The 24,173-nt window shown below is 34.9% G+C and overlaps 2 protein-coding genes across 4 annotated transcripts; both read left to right on the top strand.

Moving 5' to 3' along the window:
• The first annotated feature begins 804 nt into the window (after positions 1-804).
• LOC143913263 (decapping and exoribonuclease protein Rai1-like) lies at positions 805-4,078 on the top strand. Of its 3 annotated transcripts, none has more exons than XM_077432947.1 (5): positions 805-887; positions 1,749-2,253; positions 2,840-3,080; positions 3,286-3,424; positions 3,501-4,078. In XM_077432947.1, the coding sequence occupies exons 1-5, from the start codon at positions 870-872 to the stop codon at positions 3,729-3,731; spliced, it is 1,134 nt and encodes a 377-aa protein (XP_077289073.1). In that variant the 5' UTR covers positions 805-869; the 3' UTR covers positions 3,732-4,078. The 3 variants fall into 3 exon arrangements, with proteins under 3 accessions (XP_077289073.1, XP_077289091.1, XP_077289082.1); XM_077432965.1 differs by lacking the exon at positions 805-887 and adding an exon at positions 893-1,052; XM_077432956.1 differs by lacking the exon at positions 805-887 and adding an exon at positions 958-1,115.
• Positions 4,079-6,623: 2,545 nt separating this feature from the next.
• LOC143916062 (coronin-2B-like) lies at positions 6,624-23,993 on the top strand. The gene is made up of 13 exons (XM_077436954.1): positions 6,624-6,927; positions 15,254-15,401; positions 16,841-17,038; positions 18,574-18,690; positions 18,766-18,915; positions 18,988-19,152; positions 20,109-20,315; positions 20,386-20,490; positions 20,574-20,711; positions 21,724-21,826; positions 22,257-22,429; positions 22,509-22,664; positions 22,742-23,993. The coding sequence occupies exons 2-13, from the start codon at positions 15,387-15,389 to the stop codon at positions 22,874-22,876; spliced, it is 1,662 nt and encodes a 553-aa protein (XP_077293080.1). The 5' UTR covers positions 6,624-6,927; positions 15,254-15,386; the 3' UTR covers positions 22,877-23,993.
• The last annotated feature ends 180 nt before the right edge of the window (positions 23,994-24,173 follow it).

Below are 24,173 nucleotides of genomic sequence, written 5' to 3'. Positions count from 1 at the left end.
GGTGTTGTGATGGCCGCTGGATCTGCAATGTGTCGTTGCTCTGGATCCGGCTATGTTCAGAAGGTCTCTGGATATGGCAGTGTGTTGCTGGCTCGGCATTCGGCTATGTTCAGATGTCTCTGGATATGGCAGTGTGTTGCTGGCTCGGCATTCGGCTGAGTTGCAAGCGTTCTTCCATTGTAGGGTAGTGTAGTGGTAGCTGTTCAAATGCTGGATGTCGACTGGTCCGCTGCTGTGTGTCAACTCTTGTTGCTGTGGGTCGACTGAAGTTGTTTGGGGTGGACATCCTTTTATATTGTTTTTGGGGATCCACGTGACTTGTGTTTGGCGATTGATTCTGAGAACCGCAGGTGGTGTTTACGTGTGCGAGGAATGTGGTTTGTTGTTTAGGGTGGAAGTTTCTCGAATGTTTGGCGTCGTTCCACTCGATTTAGTTTAATGGATGCAGGTGTTCTTCGACTTCGTGTCGTTCTGCTTGGTTTGTTGGGGTGGAATATGCTCGAATGTTTGGCGTCGTTCCACCAGATTTAGTTTAATGGATGCAGGTGTTCTTCGACTTGAGATGACGTCAATGGTTGAGCGTGAGAAATGTATTCTCCGTCGCAATAGATTTCGATAGTTTCGATTGCGGTGACGAGATTCCTACAGATTCATTCGGAATTCTTCACCATAAATTTCTAGTATAATTGTTTTGGAATTTAGCAACTCAGAATCAGCAAAGATTTTTTGGTAATTGGACTATTCTTTTTTTGCGATTTTCATGACAATTTTTGCCATGAAAATCGCGAATACACAATATTTGGCACTCAAGTTCTCGTTAGTATGATGGTCAATGATTCGGTTATTCCCCTTGCGACGTTTTGCCATTGATGTCGCTTAGCCTGCAGGTATCATACTCTTTTTGTATTTCACTGTTACAAATTCTCAATTGAAAGCTGCCTGATTGCTTTTATGTTTGTTATGGCTTATAGCTAGCCGATAGTGAGAAAAATCTATGATGACTTAGTGTATAAAATCCTCGAATTCCACTACGCAATCAGTCCAAATAAAAAGTGCGTTATTTTTCATAGACTATTCGACATTAAATTTTACCATCGAGCTTTTAATTTATTCTGGTAATTACGAGGCTTATTACACTTTGCACAATTTATTTTGCCGATTTGTTTATCTGTGATTATATGATTGATGATCTTTATTCCGTCACAATCTGCAGTCAAATTTATTAATAAAATGACTTCTTACTTTGGATTTGATCGAATTCATCGATTTAAGTACAACATATAAAAAATATCTTTGTGGTAAATCTTCATAAAGTTTTATTTGTAATATAATATAAATATCACAATAGGTATATTTTATTATTGCGCATGTACATACATACACACAAAAAAGTTTTGATTTAAATATTGATGGAATTTCAGCATTGTTTCTAATTGATACCTTAATCATCATCATCAATTATTATCATTAAAAATACATATTTAATTGTGGTTGTGTTCACAGGACATTTTTTTAAAGTGGGTATGTATGTACATACATATAAGGAATAGTTGTATCACATTAAGTCGATGTCAAATATTAAGACTAGTGGCACTAAACCCATGAAATTTTTTAACAATTTGCAATATATATACTGACGAAACTTTCAATGTACAAATGTATGATAGACATTATAATTATAATATAATATAAAAGCTGAAGAGAGTTCAATTATCCTTGAATTAAAATTTAACATTTTTTATCCTCAGATATCAAAATTCCAATTACTTACAAACAGCGAGATGTTCACAGGACCTGGTAGATACACATATGTTAAAACCGAAATGTCAGGTCCGATGCTAGTCGGTTTTTTCAGTGTAAACGAAGATCAAGAGTTGTTAAACGACACATCTCAGTTGAAATACGTTGTTGGCAAAGCGGGGAAAACACACATAGATTTAAAGCTCAACTTCGACTACACCAAATATAATAGCGATCAAGACAAATCACCGTTTTTCCGATACCTGCTGAGTCACAAACAGTTGTTGAACGATGTCGAAGGTTCGACTTTTGCAGATGTAGGATTTGTCACATCGCGGAAGACGCTGATGTATATAAGCCAGATGCCTCATTTGCAAAATCCTATAATTCTGAACACTCGGCTAGTGAATGGTGCAATTTACGTTTACAGAATTGTACTTTACGATACCACAACACCGTACACAAATTTATCTACTCCTTGGGGATATAAATTCCGACAATATATGTTTTCTGGTCAGTGCGATTTATAAAATATGTATATATCTTGATGCATGGTGTCCTTACAGCTTGTTATAACTCCACAATACATAATTTTTCTGAGCAACACATTAAAGATTGTAGTAAATAACAAAAATCATAATTCACTCCAGTTGGCTGTTTTTCAATTGTAAATTATTTTGGCTTCATATCTTCTATTGTTGTTTTGTCTGTTGACTTTCCATGGGTGGCTTTATATACATGACTTTGCAATTACAGCTAAAACCAGGGCTTTTTTTGAAAAAAAAGGTGCCCGAAATCACTAATTGTCAATTGTTATATTATAAAAGATTATATTCTAATTATATTATATGTATATAAAATATTCGTTTGAAACATAAAAAAAGGTGCCAGAATTACGTTCCACTGCGTTACATGGAAAAAAAGCTCTGGTTAAAACATATAACTTTTGTACATATATAACTTGCTATAAAACATATAATTTGCTCTCATAGAATATAAAAACAAAAACAAAAATTGAATTAATAATTCAATTTAGTCAAATTGTGCAAACGAGGTTGGTTTTTTGGACTTTTATTTTGAAGTTTTTTTTTGTATATAGAAAATGCAACCAATGATGTCTCTATGGATAAACCATATCTCGTAGGAGAAGAATTTGTTGGTGTGTTTAAAATGCTACTGAATACACATAAGATACTTTATAGATGTGAGATTAATGTTATGCAGTCCGATAAAGCAATTCCTATTAGCTCGGATGAGATGGGTGTCTTACCTGAATTGGATCAAAAAGAATTCGTTAGCTTGAAAATCGTAACAGGCCCATACAACGAAACTTCGTTCAGGTGTGTATTTACATATTTTCACTTTGATTTACGTTAATTAATTACTTTTCACTATGTTGTCATTACATTCTCAATTGTAAATATATTAAATCAAATCTTGTACCAACGTTTATCGAGCTATATACGTATATACACACAGGAATTTAATACTTTATTTGAGTCTTTTCCAATAGTCGAATTGTAATATCAAGGTATTCTTTTGAAGGATCAATAAATCGCGCTCTGCTGCAATACACGCCATATTCGGAAATGTGAGTCAAGTGTTCTTTGGACTAAAGGACGATAATGGAGTTGTCAGTGAAGTAATCAAACACAGTACGAGTGATTTGCAGAATATGGGAGCGGTGAAAACAATTAGTAATAAAGTTATTTTTACATTTTTTTTATTTTATGGTATTAATTTCTACATTTTTATTACAGCCATATTGGAAAGTTGGTGAAATGATAACGTTTTGCGAAGAAGCTTTTACTTATATAAAGCGATGCTTTTCTGCCGAGATAACAAGGAATGGTAATAATATAAATGATATCAAAACCTTACCAGAAATGGTGATGCATTTCAAAAAAACTCCAAAACAAAATTTGGAGCTTGTTGAATTTTCTGAAGACGTTAATGATTGGGTGCCCAAGTGGTACTCAGATCAACTATAATATACATAATTATGAATTTTTTTTTAGTGTATCATGCAAATACATAATTTTATTATAAGATGTGATTAAAAAATATGATTAAAGTAGTCTATAAGAACACAGTAGTAGGTAATATGAATGTGAAAATATTTGAATCATCTAGTGTGGTGACTGAATTTATCAAATTTTGTTATCACATCTCACGTATTTGCAAATTTTCTATATTGTATTCCACGTTTATTAAAGCTTGTAAATTATTAAGTACCATAATGAAGATATATTCATTACATTGACTGTTACGCAACACAATACTATGTGATATTTTTGTACACTTTCAATGAGAAATAAATTAAATGGTACCTTTTATTAATTTTGTGTAGTTTAATTTTAACTGTATAATAATTTAAATTTTCAAATACGAGAAACTCTAGCTATGGTAAAGCTCTTGGCTGCATATGACACTGAAAACTTGTAATTTTTTTGATAAAATAGGCCTTTTCAATCAAAATTTACAACTTACAAATTATTATTGTCCACAATACGTTCGTAAGCCAAGAATAAATGAAATAAATACCTATTTTACATAGTATTTTAAATAAGTACATATTTATAGAAAACACTCATACATATGTATGTATATAGAAAATACTCACCTCAGAGATCACTCGCTTAGACTCCAAAAAGAAAAAAATCTAATAAATTGATCAGAGATTCCTTCTTTTCAAACAAAGTGGTTTCAGTTTGGAATAGTCTTCCCAATATATTATTATTCCCGATAACCTTAATATGTTTAAAAATAAGCTTGATGTATTTCTTAAACTTAAAAGATTTCTGTAATTCTTTCTTTTTCTTTACTTTTTTCTCTTATTTTTATTTTAATATTGTCATTTTGAATGTATTTTACTTTTTTCTCATTTAATTTACATATGTATATGTATAAATCAAACCCCTTGGGTCTGGTAATTGGATTATTAGTCACACTGCGGTGGTCACAAAGACAATTTTTGCTATGAAAACCGCGAATGCGGAATATTTGGCACTCGAGCTTTCGTTGGTATGATATTTATCGTTAGTATGATGGACTTTTCGGCTGCCAGATGTTCTGTTATAGAGATTTTAGTGACTTTTGGGCGAGCCCTATGTGACCAATAATCACCGAACCGTTTCTTATCAGAGTTTGCCAATTTATCTGTAAATAAATAAATAAATATTTTATTCCCCCAAGGAAATAAATAAGTAAATATTTTATTCCAAAAACTGTTAAGTACATATAGTGAACGATAGCTTCAGGAGCTGCAATGTGTGTATATATATATATATGGGTGACCAGTGGCTGTGTGTGTGTGTCGTCGTCTCTCGTTCAGCTCGCTCTGGAGCACGTGCTGGAACAGGGCGGGGTGGGGAATTAGACACGTCAATTTGGTTTTATCCTTGTTTATTAAGGAGTAGATGGCGAGCCGGGGAGTTTCTCGGCGCCTCTCGCCTCTCGCCTGTGCCCCTTTATGGTGGGGGCTGTGGATGAGTACGCTGGCTGGTCAGGCAAGGTAGACCAGCCACGCCAAGACCGTCTCGGCCGGTGGATGGCGGCCGTCTGATTTTAACAGATGAGCGCGCCTCGTAAAATGAGTGCGCGGCGGTAAGAGCCCAAAACACGGCCATGTGGGTTTTTTGGCTCGGACATATAGTAAATAAATAAAAAAGTAAAAATATGGTTTTGTAAAATCCTAATGAAAAACTATATACTGAAAATCATGTTAAATAACGATGATAACATTTTTTTTACTTAATTGGGGGCATAGATGTATAATACATAGATCCGCCCTCAAGGTTTATACTGGTCTCCCTTTTGGCGCATGCAAAATACATGGCGCATGCACACTTTTCTCTCAGTAGGTTAGTAGCTTCTAAGTAGGAAAGGTGGATTGCGGAGATCTTGTCGATAGATATGCGGAGATCTTTTCATCTTTTCGTCACTAACTGAGGGGTGCGGGGGATTTAACTAGCGGGGGGAAGTGAAAAATCCACCGATCGCTGCGTCGTAGGGAAAAAACCTTTTTTTTCCCCAACTTCCTCCCGCTAGTTAAACCCCCCGCACCCCTCAGTTACTGGCGACAAGATCTCCAACGAAATTTGTATGTAATTTTTTTTTATTTTATTTAAATAGGCACATACAGAATAAAATATAAAAAGAAAGTTGTATAATGAGACAAAAAATAATAATAAACATAAATAAAAATATAATATTCCATTTACAGTGAGCACCACATGGTGATATAAAAAAGTAAAATTACAAAAACATCAAGATTTAAAAAAAAAGAAAAGAAACAGATAAAGAAAAAGATACAGATAAAGTAAAAAAGAAAAAGAAAGACTATAAGGGTGAAGAAGCAAATCAACCACATATTATTTTCTTCACCTTTGTCCTAAAAATACTAAAAGAGTCACTAAAGAGGTCAGGACAATCATCTAAGCTATCGTAAATACGGCATATACGAACGATTGCACTATTGAAAGAGGTGTTGCTTTGACAAATAGGTGGATAAAAAAGATTTGTGCATCTGGTGAATCGGGCATTAACGTTAAAATTAATCTCGCTTAAAACAGATGTGTCAAGAATACCATTAATGTAATGCCATATCTAGGTTATTCTAGATCTATGATTGGGGGCCTCAAATTTCAAATGCGCTTGGGGCCCCCCCTTTACTTGATCCGCCACTGAGTTGAGGTACTGCAGAAGCTCAACCAAAGCGGATTTTATGTGATGAAACTATAGACGGGTACGTCCCATACTCGCAAAAACATTTGACATGTTCCGCCTCTGTTGCAGTCTCTCTTTCTCTAACTATTTGTTATTTTGAGCAGACACACCATCGAACAATGAACATCGCGTGAGATTTATACGTTGGCAGCAGTGAGTGTCGTTTTGACAATTGAAGTTGGGCCGGTCGAGCGAGTGTCAGCGTCGTCTCCAGCTTCTAGCCACTACTCCATCTCACCAGCACCACTCCACCGATCCCCAGCCGTGCCGCAAAGAGAAGAAGAGAGAAGAATCCTCAGAGGCCAGATCGCTGTGATAGTAATTGTGATGCCTCCGGCCCCGTTGCCGGCGTTAGACTCCGTCGTGGTGGTCCAGCAAATCCACTCGAACTTCGCATCCGATTCGGATCGGTCTGCGGCTCTCGTCGACAGCCGCAACTGTAACAAACCACCTGCCAAAGTATATCTTCTCCATCTCCATTCTGCTATCTACCACTACTCCACACCACACCACACTATAGTCACCATATAATACTATTATAATAGGCTGTCGGAAAAGTCATGACACTGTTTTTCCATATTTTTCAAAGGTCGTGTATTCATATAAAGAACAAAGACCAATCAATGATATAGTGCCCGCTTTATTCAATATCTTTTTTTGTATATTTCATACATAATTCCTTGTTCATAGAAGAATCTTTATCTGAATTGAACAACGTCTTTATTCTGTCGTCATCAAGCTCGGTGGGCCTGCCTGATCGATTAGCATCGTTGATATCACAATCACCAGCACTGAATTCCGTGAATCATCATCGGCGCAAACGTTCTTGTAGAGCATTTTTCTAAACTTAGTGCATGTTCTTCCTTTTTCAAAAATAATTCAGTAAAATATGGCGAAAATGAATAGTTCGGTTCTTTATCTTCAACTTGTAAATATAATCTCCAAATGGATTAATTTTTTTTTTGAATGAATCTAGATTAGTTAGTTATTGATAAAATAAACTACGCTAGAATCTGATATGACCGTCTTTTCCGACAACCTATTAGTATTAGTATACATCATCATAGTCGCTTTCATATCACCAGCAAATGCACAATACACCCTTAAAACACATGCCCGTTGTATTATTTTTTATTTTATATAGTTTTGGCTGTTGGAACTAATCCACATGAGTAATTTTTCGACATCTGCAACTTAACGATTTTTTTATTACATACATTTCTATCATAGAATAATATAATCAACAATTTTTTTGATATACAGTAAATTACAGAGTATTTAGGTAACATATTTTATAAGAATTAACAAATTCAAGATGCTAGAAAATCGAATTTATGAGAAACTGGGTGGGAGGATACCGATTCATTAGATCCGTCACAACAATTACTCTAGATAAATCGGAAAATTCTAACAAGACACGATCGATCTGTGTTTTAATAATCACCAAGATCTCGCCAGCAGCGTATTTCGCCGGGATTTGAACCCATGATCTCTACTGGTAAGCTATAGCTCTTTCAGTGAGTTGCCAAAAGGATATGACCCCTTGTTCAATTCTTTTATAATGTATTAAATTACTCATGTTGGTTAGTTTCATTGAGTAAAACTGCATCAGATCTCAACGAAATCCTTGCCGGATATATTTTACAGATTATTAAATATTTTCATTTACAACGCTCTGTACAAATTAGTACATTTGGTGGTACCAAATCTTAACGTTTTAAGTGCCATGTATGCTCCAATGCGTTTTATTCGTGGTTTGCGGTGTATGCAAATCGAAATCTATTCGGAAACGATTGATCTGGAGTTATAAATATCCAAGTGTGACCAGCAGCACTGCAGAAATACTTCGAATAAATTCTTTTCGATCGAAGTCAACCCAGGGCTTGAACCTGGCTACCTCGCGGTGGTTAGCATTAACGCAGCCACCGAAGTAGCCAGTCATGACGTTGTAAGTATTAGGGCGAAACACACTGGGTAGTATGGCACGTTACGTTCTTCTTATTTTGTTCTCAGTTGTTAACAGTGGGTGTTCTCTAAACCGAATTTGGGTGTAGTTGCACGTGCAGAATGCATATGTTTGGGAGGTCGCACGTGTATGAATATTCATATGCAACCGACAAGTTTCTCCTACATTTTTTCAAATATGGGATTCACCGTTATCGATCACTGTCAAGCAAGGATCAATATAAGGATGAAATATCACTGAAAACACTCGAGGGGGTGATTTTTGGGACTGTGTACCATGTATATGCGTATAGGCTGCATTTGTCCGCATGTTTAAAAGTATATAAAAAAAAAATACGTACTACATCCCACTCAGTGGGTTTTCGCCCTTAGTTGCACCGTCACTTCTACTGTCAGTACCTTAAGATGGGTGTATGTATATCGGTATATGTATTTAGTGAGCTCTGCGACATTCTTTGAGTGCTGACGTATATTTGTTGAAAGCCCATCACGCTGAAAATTTCGCACATTTCCAACTAGAATTATTTAGAAATCCAATAGAAAGCAGGTATACAAATTGTAGCTAATCCAAACAAACCCTAGATAACTACCGCCAAGGATTTCGAGTTTTGTAAAGGTGTGTTTAGACTCTCTATTATATCTTGTAATAATATAAAATAAACAATAGAAGTCTATTAGTGAATGTATTTTTCAAAAAATGGTTCCATCTTCTTCATTGTTGTTAAAATTTAATGTTAACAATCTAAATGCCAGGCCACAATCTAAAATAGTGTTGCGTAGGGGTGGGTAGAGGATCCAAGTAAAAGGCCAAAGTCGTTTCACAGCATTTATTGGTGATTAAGGAGATACACGCACTGCCAGTGCTCCGTCCAGAATGTCTTGATATGGTCCAAGTACCTCCTTATAAAGGACAGGTCGCTCAGGGCATCTTCGACGTCCGCTTACTTCCCCATTGTTTAGTCACATACTCGGATGTGCAGTCCCACGCTTTGGCGTTGTCAGTTCTAAGAACTCCACGGGAATGCGACCGAGTGCCGCTGTCGCCGCTAAGTGCATTCGGGGGTCCCTCATTGTTTAGCCGACTTGCACTTAAGCCTGGAGATAATCCTCGAAACCAATTATAACGGCGGCTCCTTTTAGCATACGCTACGATACTTAGCAGTAAGGGATTTCCATCGGGAAATTCTGCTATGGTTATAAATTCAGAAATTCCGGGGTAAACCAGTCTTAATAAACGTTGACAAATGAATGACACGAATTACACGACCCATGTTCAATGCATTTTTTTTCAATGCTACCTGGAAAGGCTGTTGTTGTTGCTTAAGATATGATTATTACCAAAAAGCTGATGATATCTTCAGTTAACTATGATCAGGGTAACATCTTGGAATTGAGAGAGACGACGCTATAGAAGTTCTCCAATTATTATTATGAAAGTGGTACGTTATTATGCCACTTCATGATGACACAAACGATTTCACTTAAAACGTTTTGTTCTTTTATTTTTTTTTTTATAATATCTAAGATTCATTGATTGCTCATTGAATGATTATAATACCTCGCAGAAGAATCATAGTTTATCAATACATTTTGTAAGAATGAATTTATGCATTATTTATTTATTTAAACAGTTTTCAAGTCTCTCGTGAAAACTTTATTTTCTGGCACTTGAAACGTTATGGTTTGGCAACCTTCATTTATACACACAACAAATTTTACAATATGACACAAGTGCGATTTACTGGGTTCGACTCTTCATAGCAACATTGTGAATACTTTTCAAAAATCATCACCTATCAATCGAGAATGTGTCGTATAATATATATGTACATAGGTACATAATGAAAAACATATTAAAACATGATATTTTGTAGTCCAAGGTACAAGTGCTTTCTTTGTGTGTTAATCGATATTTTATATTTGTACGAACCATGATAAGATTCGCATGAAAATGTCGTCGTTTTATTACAAAGGTCATTACCACAATCAATGCAATCTTTCTATGCTTTACAGTGCATTTTTTTACGCTTATCGTTCGGCAAATAGTAATTGGGTTCAGTTTCAATAAAACACGCTTTTTAATGTTGTATATTGTTAATTTTGTGTATTGTATGTACATATGTTTTACTTTAATATTGTTCGAGGCTGCATACGTAGAATGTAAAATAAAAACGTATTCGTACAAAAGAGCGTTATCATATTAGCGGTCGACCGTCTATTAATGTCATGCTTCGGCGAGTCTCGTTAAGTAATCGTCATTAGTAATTCACTGCATTTCCATAATGGTTTGAAATGTGGAGAGAAAGTGAACATCAATTTGTTGAAAAACGTCTTATGTATGCATATACATATATATGTCTAAATAAATGCGGTTTTATTGCTGACATAATGTACAATGTGTCATTGTTAATTTTTGTAATGTTTGTTAGTGTTATAATTTCTGTATTTAGAAACATATGTTGCGTTCTCACAGTACAAAGATTTTTGATTTGATTTTCAAATGCTTTTTATTATTACGAAATTATGTTCACAATACATCTCATATCTATTTTAATATCTACTGATCTACTGATCATTTTAAATTAAATTTTACAATTTAATTTAATTTGATTAGTAATCATAGTATTATATTATTCTAATGTCAATGTACAGCATAATAGGAAAAAGAGCTAAAAAACCTATTTACAATTCTTATAAATGCTCATAATACATCTAATACATAATATTAATTAAAGACTCTCTAAAGTCGATGACCTAAAGCAGACAGTACAAAGGTAACATGTTCGGAATATATAAATATTCAAGGAAGATCTTAAACGGCAAGAACACACTATAAAAGGGCGAAAACACACTGAGTGGTAAGTGGTACGTGTTTTTTTTTTAGATACTTTTAAACATGCGAAAAAAACGCAGCACTCCTAGCCTATATACATGGTACACAGGTAGAGTATTTTCGGTGATATTTTATCCTTGCTTGACAGTGATCGATAACGGTGAATCTCATATTTGAAGAAATGTCTGATCTCGGTGGCATATGGATATGCATACACGTGCGAGCTCTCAAACATATGCATTCTGCATGTGCAACTACACCCGAATTCTGTTTGGGGAACCCCCACTGTGAAACGGTCACAGTGGGGAGCCAAAGGACGTGACGTCTCGTACCGTTCAGTGTGTTTTCGCCCAAAGTATGGCATGGGACGCTACGTGGATTCTGGCGGTGCGAGGCGTATCTTCATGTCACTGTCATGTTGCACGGTCTTATTATTTCGACGATTTTCTCCTACATTTCTTCAAATATAATATTAGAATCTCCGTTACCGACCACCGTCAATACAAGGATAAAATATCACCAAAACACTCTAGGGGGTGAGGCTCGCGAAGGAACGCGGCGGTACATTTTCGTCGTACCGGAATACGTCCAGCGTTTAAAAAAAACACGTACCGTGTACCTCTCTGTGGTATTTATATTTAATATTAAAATTTATGAGGGGGGGAGGAGGCTGTATGAAAATATGTAGATCTTTCATCAATGTGTTTTGCCAGTGATTTGATGTATCAAATCACTGGCAAAACACATTGTATTAAAACGTATTAAACTAAAAACAAACACAAAACGTATTAAACTCTTTGCTTCTTATCTTAGTGATAGGAAGCAATTTGTTAGATATGGTATTTATGAATCTCCTTCATTTTTTACGCGATCTGGTGTAACTCAGGGGTCCACCTTAGGCCCTTTACTATTTACAATAGTCATTAATAACCTCCCAAAAGTACTACGCAATGCTTCATGTCTCTTGTTTGCTGACGACGTTAAACTATTCTTTGCTGTTAAGGATGAGAGGCAAGCCTCTCTCCTTCAAGCTGATATTAACGCTGTTTTAGAGTTCAGTTCCAGTTTAGGGCTTGAACTGAATACTAGTAAATGTGCTATTATGAGTTATGGACGTGCGAATTCGCTCTATTGTCACGGATATTCCATTGGATCCGTATTGTTGAAGCGCGTGGAATCAATGGTCGACTTGGGTATCACTTTTGATCCTCAATTCACCTTTCACAACCACATCAAGACAATCGCTGACGTTTCCTTTCGTCGACTTGGATTTGTCTTGAGATATGCTAGATTATTCTCCAACCCCTTGTCTTCTCGCTTGCTTTTCAACTAGCTTGTTAGAAGTAAGCTAGAGTATAATGCAATTGTGTGGAACCCGCATGAAGCAAACTACTCTCTTATTATAGAAAAAGTGCAAAAAGCATTTCTTCGTTTTCTTTATAAGAAAGAGTATGGGTACTACCCATATCTCTATCCTACTCCTTTCCTTTTGGGCATGCTTGGGTATAATTCCCTTGAACTTCGGAGAAACTTCTCGTTAATTCGTTTCGTTCTCCAGCTATTGCGTGGTAATACGTCATGCCCGTTGTTGCTGGAACAGTTGGGACTTTATGTCCCTAATAATTATGTGCGTGGTAGACATCATCATTTAATGGTTGTACCTGCTGCTCGCACAGTTCTTTTTCGAATGGCTCCTATTCCAAGAGCTATTCGACTTCTCAATGAAATCGTTGCTGCTGTCCCTGAATGTGATATTTTCCACCTTGGGGAGCGTAGATTGTCAGATATTATCTTAACATATTTATCTGGTAACCTGCGCTCATCGTTACTTTCTTAATTTGAATGTGATGAATGAGTGGAATCTTAATCTACTCTCTTCCATTTGGGCCTCGCTGTGATTTTATTTTTTATTCATATTTTGTTTTATTTTATTTTATTTTTTCTTTCTCTTTTGTACATTTTTATATACTATTTTAATTTTGCTCAGTGTAAACAAAGAATGGGATTTATGGATTTTATTTTTAATTTTTACACTTTTGTTATTTTTTTTTTCTCTCTGAATGATGTATTATTTTCCTTTTGTTACTTTTTTTTATTATTTTATTTTACCATGTTTTCTGCTTTTGCTTTTTTCCTTTATTTACAGTTTACTTGTTTTTATATCATGTTTTTATATCTTTTTCAAATGTAGGCCATTGTGGCGCATTAGGTTCTTCCTGTAATGCCACAATGGTCCAAAACTATTAAATAAATAAATAAATGTATGGATGTGAAACTTGGGCATTGATCGCCAGAATGCTGCATAAGTCCAATGAAGTATGGAACGCTGTATGTTCGGCGTGATGAGAAGAGATAGAAAACTGAATACGTTGGTGGGAAGTATGTGAAGAGTAGTTGATTTTTTTTAAAATTATATTTTACCATGATGCCATTATGGGTTTTAGCCCCAAGCGATACATATAGTTTAGAATTTGTACATATATATGTACATTTATAGATTATAAATTTGAAATCATATTCAAATGGTGGGAAGGATAGTTTTGACAGTGTGATGAGGAACCGTTTTAACAATGAAGTCTGGTAGGAAACGATTGACCTGGAGTTATAAATATCCAAGTGTGACCAGCAGCACTGTAGAAATACTTCGAATAAATTATTTTCAATCGAGATCAACACAGGGCTTGAACCTGGCAACCTCGCGGTGGTTAGCATTAACGCAGCCACTGAGCTATACTGCTAGTTATAATGAAGGAATTAAAATGGCAATGGAAGGGGCACGTAATACATATCAATTAACATCTATGGTCAAATTTGTACATTTGCAGCATTTTATGCAATTCAGCGAAATTCGAGGTTGTTGAAAACTCGAGATTTGTGAGAAAATGGGTGAGGTTGGCAATTTTTTGAAACCGTTTCAATGAAAATCAGATAAATTGGCAAACTCTTATAGGAAACGATTGACCTGGAGTCACAAATCCAAGGTCTGGCCACGAAAAACTAGTGGGATTTGAACCCGTGACCACTTTGTTCAATGCATTATATGCTAAACACTAGTCTATTCTGCCGGTTAAAAACGGACGATATATAGACGAAAGAAGTGCTCGAATGGTACCCGAAAGAATTTTAAGGGATGCAGTTGGATGGGTGAGTGAAATTATAAAAATATGTGTGGGATGATATGGACGAGAGGCACCCAAAACCAGAGACGAATGCAAGCGTGTTGAAGAGGTCTTCAACCAGCAGTGGACGGCTGAATGGTTGTATATTGAATAACCATATTCTTGCTCGATGGTTCCGAATCAGTAAAAAAACATTTTTTTCTGTTCTATTGTGTTTTAATAAAGAAATATTTTGTCTTTCAGTCTATATAATTTTATTGCAATCATATATAATTACGAACATGTCACCTTTGGGTTCTGAGGCAATGTGTATTTTAATTACACTTATTTTCAATGGACTCGCCTCTTTTGGAGCGGGTTGTGTCCGTCACGCATTCGCCACATATTTGACGACACCCCGACATGATTATCATACTTTATTGAAAGTTTACACCATTACTAAATGTTAGAATGATTAATTAATTTTTTTCGAGTCGGAAAGGAAGGGAGGTGAATAATTGTTTTTTTTTTTTTTTTCATTCTGCATAGAATATGCATAACCATATGAGCGACCGCTCATTCACAAGTTTCTCACGGTGGAATACACACGTCTGCTGTATTATTATTAGTGCTTTTAAATGCCAACTTTCTTTTTGTTTTTTTAATATCAAAACTCGCGAAGTGATCGACACTTTCAGTTTTCGGCGAATCAATCTGTAATATGGTGTTTGAAGAAAAGTTGCAGAATATGCAGTAATCGTTGTTGCATTTGTGATGCTTGAAGAATTTGTGTGTGGCTATTATATATTATATATTATATATATTTTGTCATTTTTATTTAATTTTTTTATCTTATTGTTTTATATATGTATATGTTTTTTTTGTGTAGAAAGGGAAAGTGCTCAGCGGCTATTAGTTATCGTTTGTTGCAATTTTTTCATATGCAAAACACGTAAATGCATGCATCTTAGATAGAAAAGTAATTTTGGAAACTTTACTAGAGTATTATATTTGACTTCGACATGACGAATACGCAGGTGAGTTTATTTGATTTTATTTATTTGAATTATTTGCACCGTTTTTTTGTGTGAATGCATCAAATTTTTAATACACAGCACACCTAAATTACATTTCATAATTTTGATAAGTCCAATTTTTCAAAATTTATATAACTTTTACTAAAAGATGCATTTTATCATACTATTCCGCTATGTAAAGAGATTCTAGGACATTTCATCGCAGACGTTACATCGCGCGAACATTTCATCGCAGACACTGTTATTAAAATATTTGGAGCAATGTTGTTTTGATTCATAGTTACTCCTTTTTTTAATAGAAATAATTGAAAACTTTCAAGCTTTCTTTTATCAACAAAACATAATGTTTTGTTTAAAAGAAATTATTGTCGTATAATATAATTAAATTAAAATCTGACAAAACGAGTGGGGGGCGGAAAGTCAAACAAATAAGGCTACTGGCCATGAGCTGTCTTCGTCTCCAAAATTTTTGGGTTCTTAAACGTGTTTATTGCGATTGTTTTTCACCATCGAACTAACGGAAGCAATTCAAATTTCTATCGGTGACCAAACCGCGCAAAATGGCAAAGTTTCAGACCGATCGGAAGAATGTAGGAAAAAGTTTCAGCCCAAAGGCGAAGTAAAGCTGAGAAAAGGCCTTGTAAAAAATATTTCATGAAATCTGTCAGTGAGTTGTCCCCGCGATGAAATGCCACTACGATGAAATGCCACCGCGATGAAATGGCGTGCGCGATGCTATGAAATGTCCGGACACGTATAAAGATGAATGTTTGTATGTTTGTTTTATCGATATGTAATCTACAGTTCTAAATTTATAACCACCAAATTTTATATATATTTTTAAAAATTTTTATATTTTTTTTTGTCTGAGCAATGCTGGGCAATTCGGCGGTGTTTACTATGTCAGAATTTTAATGAAAGCAACGAATTTTGTATTAGGTACTCTTTGTCAGATAGGTACGTAAAACGTTTATATGATGACGCAAATTTGCGTCATCGGATGTTAATGTTTGAATCAATTATAACGCCGATTAGCAGACCCAGTTTGTGTAGTGTTAAAAATAGTATGCAAATGTAATTTGATCAAATAGGACATCGATTTTCTTTGAACTAACTGTAGCAATGGATCTATTGTGTTGTATATAATAAATAAAATAAATTATACGCCATTTCCAGACTATGAAACGATGTTGCATTTAATTAAAAATGGAAAAGATTACTATGTAGCATTCTACCAGTTTAATGAGGCTGGGTAGCATGAGAAACAGTTTTTGTGTGTGTGTATGAGAAAATTCGAGTCTTTGTTGTGTACCGAGTATGTTTATTAATGCTATTTAGCGATCTATGTATGTACGTAGTGTGTGGTGTTTCATAGAAATTATCATTTTTTAATAACCGTTTTCCTATTACAGTATGTAAATAAATATGTAAATTTTCAGCTATGGTTCCGAGGAGTGCGCAGCTCCAAATTCCGACACGTCTACGGCGTTCCCTTCAAAAGGGAGCGTTGCTACGACAATATCAAAATTACAAGGAATGCGCACGATTCCAACTTTTGCGCCGTCAATCCGAAATTTGTCGCCATTGTGACGGAGGTCGCTGGAGGAGGAGCATTCTTGGTGTTGCCTTTAGATCATGTAAGCACTCTTTCAATCTGTTCACTGAAAATAAAACCCACAAGACCGAGACCTAGTTAAATCGCTTTTTCGCACCCAAAAATAATAGAGTCATATCAATTCATCAAAATTTTCAGGTCTGTTTTCAAAATAAAATTGATGGATACATACAATAATTTACAAAAGTTAGCAGCATAGCTCAGTGTTTGCGGTAATATTAACCATGGAGACATTCCCGGGCTCAATCCTGTGGGTTGACCTTGATTGAAACGAATTTATTCTGAGTATTATTTGTAGTGCTGCTGGTCATACTTTGATTTTTATGACTCCAAGTCGATCGATTCTTAGGTAATTGGATTATTAGTCACATTACGATCGCCCAAAAGACAATTTTTGCCATGAAAATCGCGAATATGCAATATTTGGCACTCGAGTTCTCATTAGTATGATAGTTATCGTTAGTATGATGCACTTTTTGGCTGCCAGATGTTCCGTTATATAGATTTTAGTGACTTTTGGGCGAGCGTTTTGTGACCAATAATCACCGAACTGTTTCTTATCAGAGTTTGCCAATTCATCTGAATGAATTGTTGAAGCGGTTCTTCATCAAATTGGCAAAACCTTGCTACCCACTGTTTGAATATGATTTCAAATTTATTATATATAAATTTAACCTGATAATGACATCTTGGGAAAATATAAAATTAGGTTCATCGACTATGCTGCCTTTTCCAAGTATAAATAAATAGATAATTTCATGTTTAGGATCTATGAACAGTATTAGGATCTATGAAGAGACCTGTTATATCAATTCATTGTATAATATAATATATGATAGAAAGTGGATTTTATTCATATGCATTCATTATATTATATAAAAAAAACCACACCATTGCACGCCATTTTTCGTATCATCATTCATATATTATCTTATTCGTATATCCATACACATATATAATATGTATTTGGAAGTCTGAGCATTGCTCGGTAAAGGTGCTTTTTTGTAAGAGTTTTATTAATTATTAATTCATTCCGACTGTGATAACAGATTGGTTTATTCATTCGAGTTTAAATCTGATAATTTAACCTTCAAAATGAGATTTGCCAAAGTTGAGTCTTATTTAAATTGTTTTTTTAGGCCTGAAAATGGTTGGGAAAGTACTTGGGAAAGGTGGTATAGCTAATAGACCCAATTTTATATGTTCCCAATATGCCGTTATCGAGTTGCCCCTGAGTAATATACAAATATGGTATTAAACTTGTACATATATAAATTTATAGATTATAAATTTGAAATCATATTCAAACAGTGGGTAGGAAGGTTTTGCCAATTTGATGAGAAACCGCTTCAACAATTCATTCAGATAAATTGGCAAACTCTGATAAGAAACGATGGACTTGGAGTCATAATCATCCAAATCGGATGAGCAGCACTACAGATAATACTAGGGGGAAATTCTTCAACCTACGGATTCAACCCGGCAACCACCAAGCATTACTGCTGGCTGATAGTGTGGTCATTTGATGATTTGATAGGATATTTATGTAATTTTCAGACGGGACGTTTAGATTTTAATGCCAGTCGTGTGACAGGACATCGAGGACCAGTTCTGGATATAAAATGGAATCCTTTCAACGACAACATCATTGCATCTTGCTCCGACGATACTACTGTATGTATTTTTGTACCGTCGAAATTTGTACGCGAATTATATATATATGCTTTATTTTTTTTTTAATGTTTCCAGGTCAAACTGTGGCATATTCCAGATGGAGGGTTGTCGATGCATTTGACGGAATGGCTTGTCGAGTTACGCGGCCACAAGAGGAGGGCGGCTTACATCGAGTGGCATCCGACGGCCGAGAATGTGTTGCTCAGCGCCGGGTTCGATTATCTCGTACGTCGCGTTTGTATTTGCGTGTTGTGTCTTAGTAATGGAATGTTTTTTTGATTGGTTTGTGTTTTTTAGATCATCGTTTGGGATATCGGCAAGGGCGAGGCTATGAACGTTATCGAGTGCCACACCGATGTTATATATTGCATGTCTTTCAATAGGGATGGTTCCCTGTTGGCGACTACTAGTAAGGATAAGAAGTTGAGGATTATCGAGCCACGCTCTGGGATTGTGGTTTCCGTAAGTTTTTTTTGCTCTCAGGTGGTTTTTAAGTTGTGATTAAATTGTTATTGATGGTAATTGGATTATTACGCACATAGCAATCACTCAAACGACAATTTTTGCCATGAAAATCGCGAGTACGGAATATTTGGCACTCGAGTTCTCCCTAGTTTGATAGTTATCGTTAGTAAGATGGACTTTTCGGCAGCCAGATGTTCCATTAAACAGATTTTAGTGACTTTTGGGCCACTAAAACCACGGAACTGTTATTGATACATACGTGCATAGCTATGGTAACGTTATAACAAATTTCACTCCAGCCAGAAAATTGAGTTTGATATACGATACATTTTTAAAACTGGCTGTTCTTATACATACATAGTAGACTTTCCTCAGCTGTTGTTACTAAGTTTTGAAATTTTTATTTCTTCAAATTCTTTGTCTCCGAGTTCTGCGGTATGTTATTTTATTTTTATTACATACATACTTAAAAAAAACACAGTACAGGTCTGTTACCGAGAGTTGGCGCGAACAAATGCGCTTGTGTTGTTATTGAATGCATGCTGTCATACTGCATTCAATAATAAAAAGACGCTCTGTCCCTTTCGCGCGCTTCTGTGTGAGTATGAGAACGCGCCAACTCTTAGTAACTGACCTGTACATAGAATACAACAGACATCTATGGAAAATCAACAAAAAAAATTGATACACACCAAATTTGCTATAAATACATTATGTAGGTAGCATATTTTTATAAGATTCAACAAATTCGAGATGCTAATAACTCAAATTTGTGAGAAGCTGAAGGGGAGGATTCTGATTTATCGAATCCATGACAGCAAAAATTCTAACAGGAGACGGTCAATCTGTGTTTTAATAATAACCTTTGCCTTTAAGGGACTTTGCCTTTGCTTTATACATATGTCAATCTTTTGTAATATAGTGTTAATTATTTCAATTTTTAAATTTCACAGGAAGGCCAGTGTCATCAAGGTACTAAAGCGTCCAAAGCTTGCTTCTTGGGATCGCAAGGACGCGTGTTAACATCTGGGTTTTCGCGTCACAGCGACCGTCAATACTGTGTGTGGGATCAACACGACTTATCTCGTCCGCTGTCTTGTGAAACTATTGACAGTTCATCTGGAGTCGTTTTTCCATATTACGATTATGATACCAATATGGTATGCTTGATTCTTAGATGTATTTATGTAAGTGTTGGCTGTGAAAATTTATAATATTTTTTTTTTTTAGGTTTATTTAGCTGGAAAAGGCGACGGTAACATTCGTTATTATGAAGTGGTCGATCAACCGCCGTACGTTCATTTTCTTAATCAATTCCTTTCCGGTAATCCTCAGGTACTTTAGCATATATTAATATTTTAATAAAAAAAAAATGTATTTTACTGTTGTATGTTGAAAGTTTGTTTTTAAAATTTTAGCGAGGACTTGGCTTTATGCCGAAACGAGGAGTGAATGTTTCGCAATGTGAGATTTTTAGATTCTACAAACTGCATACATCTAGAGGTCTTTGTGAGCCTATTTCGATGGTCGTCCCGAGGAAGTCTGATCATTTTCAGGTATGATCTTTGTTTTATATATATATATATATATTGTGGTGATCCGACAAAGCTGCGCACGACATTGTCGCGCAGAACAAACCCGTCAATGCCGCGCTAAATATAACCAGAAAATTAAATTATATTTAATAAAACAGAAGTTGTTTTTTAGACAATTAGGCTCTTGCAAACACTGCTTTTTGTGAACGTTGCGCCCAGGTGATTATAAGTATTGTTGCGTAGGGGTAGGTTCAGGATCCAAATGCAAGGCCAAAGTCGCTTCACAGCATTTATTCAACGATTCAGGAGGTCCACATGTAACCACCGCTCACTCCAGAATAATCTGACCTACCGTGTGTACCCCCCTTATAAAGGACAAGTTGCACAGCATAACTTCCCAGATCCATTAATGTGTCTATTGTCTAGGCACGTAGTCTACCCTGGCGAGTCAAACGCACTTGCCCAGGTTTATGAGAACTCCAGCGTATCCTTTGTTCGGGCACTTACTGAGTCCCGTTAGCCTACTCCGGGGTTTCTATTGTTCACCCAAGAATGCACTTAGACATTGGATACTTTCTCTCGTGTTCCCACGTTACAGTTATAATTTTTATTGGATATAGAATATAATATATAGGAATTTACCTTTGTCGGGGTACCATATATTGTGTATCGTTTTTATATGGGTGCGATTTAATTTAATAACTGTACATTGAGAAAAATACTTTGTATCTTAAAAAAAATGTTTGTGCATTAAAAATTTGCATTATTTTCGGTGCATTGAACAATCTTGTATTGTGCATCGAATACAATATTTTGGCATTATAAAGTGACAATTAATAAATATGAAACCATCATTCGATAAATTAGATTTTACCATTAGAATAGATACAAAAAGTGGCAACATTGCAGTCTTCCGCCATTAACAACTGTCAAAAGTGTTTACGTATTACGTATGAATATGAATTTTTTTTAATGCACATTTATTTTATAAAATTGTTCTTTTTTTATATTGATGTTGTTTTTCTGACTATAGGAAGATTTATATCCGGATACGGCAGCTCCTGTACCTTCTTTATCAGCTCGAGATTGGATGAATGGAATGAATTCCCAGCCGTTACTTATAAGTTTAAAAACAGGTAATGTTTTGAAAATTGTATTAGTTATTTTTTTAGTTTGCAGATTTATCTTAAATATGTATATGAAAATACTGTAAAAAAATTGCTTTGTTTTTATAATTTGCATTATTTATGTAAATGAATAATTTTATTCACAGTATCGGAATCTGTCACTAATGGTATATCGTCCAGTATATCATCTAGTTTTTTATTGCAAGGTAGGTTAAATTAGTCGGTATTTAGATTAGCATAGTTAAGTGTGGAGTTGAAAGTTTTCGCATCGTCATCATCACCCCTGGACAAATTAATCCAAAACATAATTTTATTTTCTCATGCCATTTATTTACAATCTGCTAATTTTTGTCTGTGAATAACATACTTGCATCCGAGTACGTCATTTTAAACGGCGTCGTTTTTTTGTATTGTTGCATTATTGGTTCCTTTTTTTTAGGCGTCACTATTTCGACACATAAACCACGGGTGTATAATAAAGATGCCCCCGCTTTGCAACCGCAAGATAACAATAACAAGAAGAAGTTTGCGTTTCTTTCGTGCGAAACCATTCCGGATTATAGACCCGTTCCCAGCTGGCAGTTGCGGTCGGAAGAGGAGAATAATTTACAGGTTTATTTTTTTTTGTTGTCATATATTCTTATTGTATACATTGATGTGTTATTGTATTGTGTTTATTATTCGCTGCTAGGTTACCGAAAAGAGCCAGAAAACCAATTCGAATCAAGCTACCAAATTTCATAGGTTGCAACAAATGTTCGGCAATCAACCGACCCAAGCAAACGATGAGCAAATACCTCTATACAAACAAATTAACCAAGGGGACGTTTTCGCTACCGAAAATGAGGTAATGTTTATTTTAAATATAATTAGAAATACTACAAGTATAGCGGTTAGATACAATTTTGGTTTTTCATTTTTCAGTTACGATTGGCATTCAACCGACAAGGTGAAGAGTTGCGTATTGTGAAAAAGCAACTGAATAATAGTCAGTCGCGCATTCGAGAGCTTGAACAACAATTATCAAGACTACAAGCAATTCAAAACAATCAGAATTGATTCAAACATTCACACGCATTTAAATATTAATAAAAGATTTTGCTTTTTTGAGTCACAAATATATCTTGCGATGGATTTTACATTCCAAATTGATTTTTTTTTTACTCTGTTTGACTGCACTACATAGTAGCGCTCGACTTAAAAAGTCTATTCATACCAGCACAGCACTTACCGGCAACTGCATGCAACCAGCAGTACGAAAAGTATTCTTTGATACATTCCATATTCATATGTAGACACATTAGAACAGCAGTAGCCAAGAAGATCTATTATCAAATAACTTATCAAGCAAAGCCGGTTTTCTTCGACGTCATAGTAGCGAGTGCACTATTGTCATATTGTGACAATTTTGACTCAACGATACAATATTGCGATTTTACCTTGCATTTGTATGAACGTGCTGTGTATTATGAATGTTAACTGTCGTTTACATGAGCTGCTGTACCGTGCTGTAGCCGTGAACTGCTGGATAGTATGAATAGACATTATTTTTAGTGTGATATTATTTTTTTTTGAAGTATGTCGTATCACAAAATTCCAAAATCGATTTTAGACTTCATGATAAATTTATTATATAATTTTTATCTTATTGAAAATTTTATCATTCGAATATTTTCAGTGCATATATTTTTTTAATATTGTTTATATTTCTTGAAATATAAAATTTTTTAATTAATGTGATTGCCAAATGCCAGGTGTAGATGTTTGCAAATTAGCAGCTATTTTTGAAACGAATCGCTTTCGCGTTATGAGCTAAACATGCCTTGATAATTAAATGTGATCAATGCCCAATTTTTTCGCATGATGTATTTTTTTAAGTATGTAAGTGTATTTGTAAACGTTTGAGATTTATACTATATATTATCTTCTATAGTATGAAGCGTGATCAAATTCATAATTATGATTTATTAATTCACAACGATAAAAAATCAATGTTTTAAATGTACAAAATAAGAAGAAATATTCTGGACTTACAACTGCCTACATTTGTACGAGTTTAATTTGTTTAATGTTTGAGAATAATATTATATTATATCAATTTAAATCTGAATTGTATGAAAATTCAATTGTTTTCGAATTTTAGATCGTAAATGTTAGTATTTATATTTTTATACTGAAAAAAAAACAAATGAAATTTTATCACATTCCTTTTTTTCAAATATGAAACTTATTATATGAAAATATATTATACATAAAAGAAGTGAAGGAAAGTTTCAGATATTCTTATGCAAAAATGTTTTAAGTACAATTCTTTATAATTAACTTAATTTACATTCAAATATTGAATATGATTTTA

The sequence above is a fragment of the Arctopsyche grandis genome, chromosome 1 (genome assembly GCF_051622035.1).
Source record: "Arctopsyche grandis isolate Sample6627 chromosome 1, ASM5162203v2, whole genome shotgun sequence".
Classification (NCBI taxonomy): Eukaryota; Metazoa; Arthropoda; class Insecta; order Trichoptera; family Hydropsychidae; genus Arctopsyche; species Arctopsyche grandis.
The sequence above is the reverse complement of the archived record's forward strand: the minus strand, read 5'-3'. Positions and strand labels throughout refer to the sequence as shown.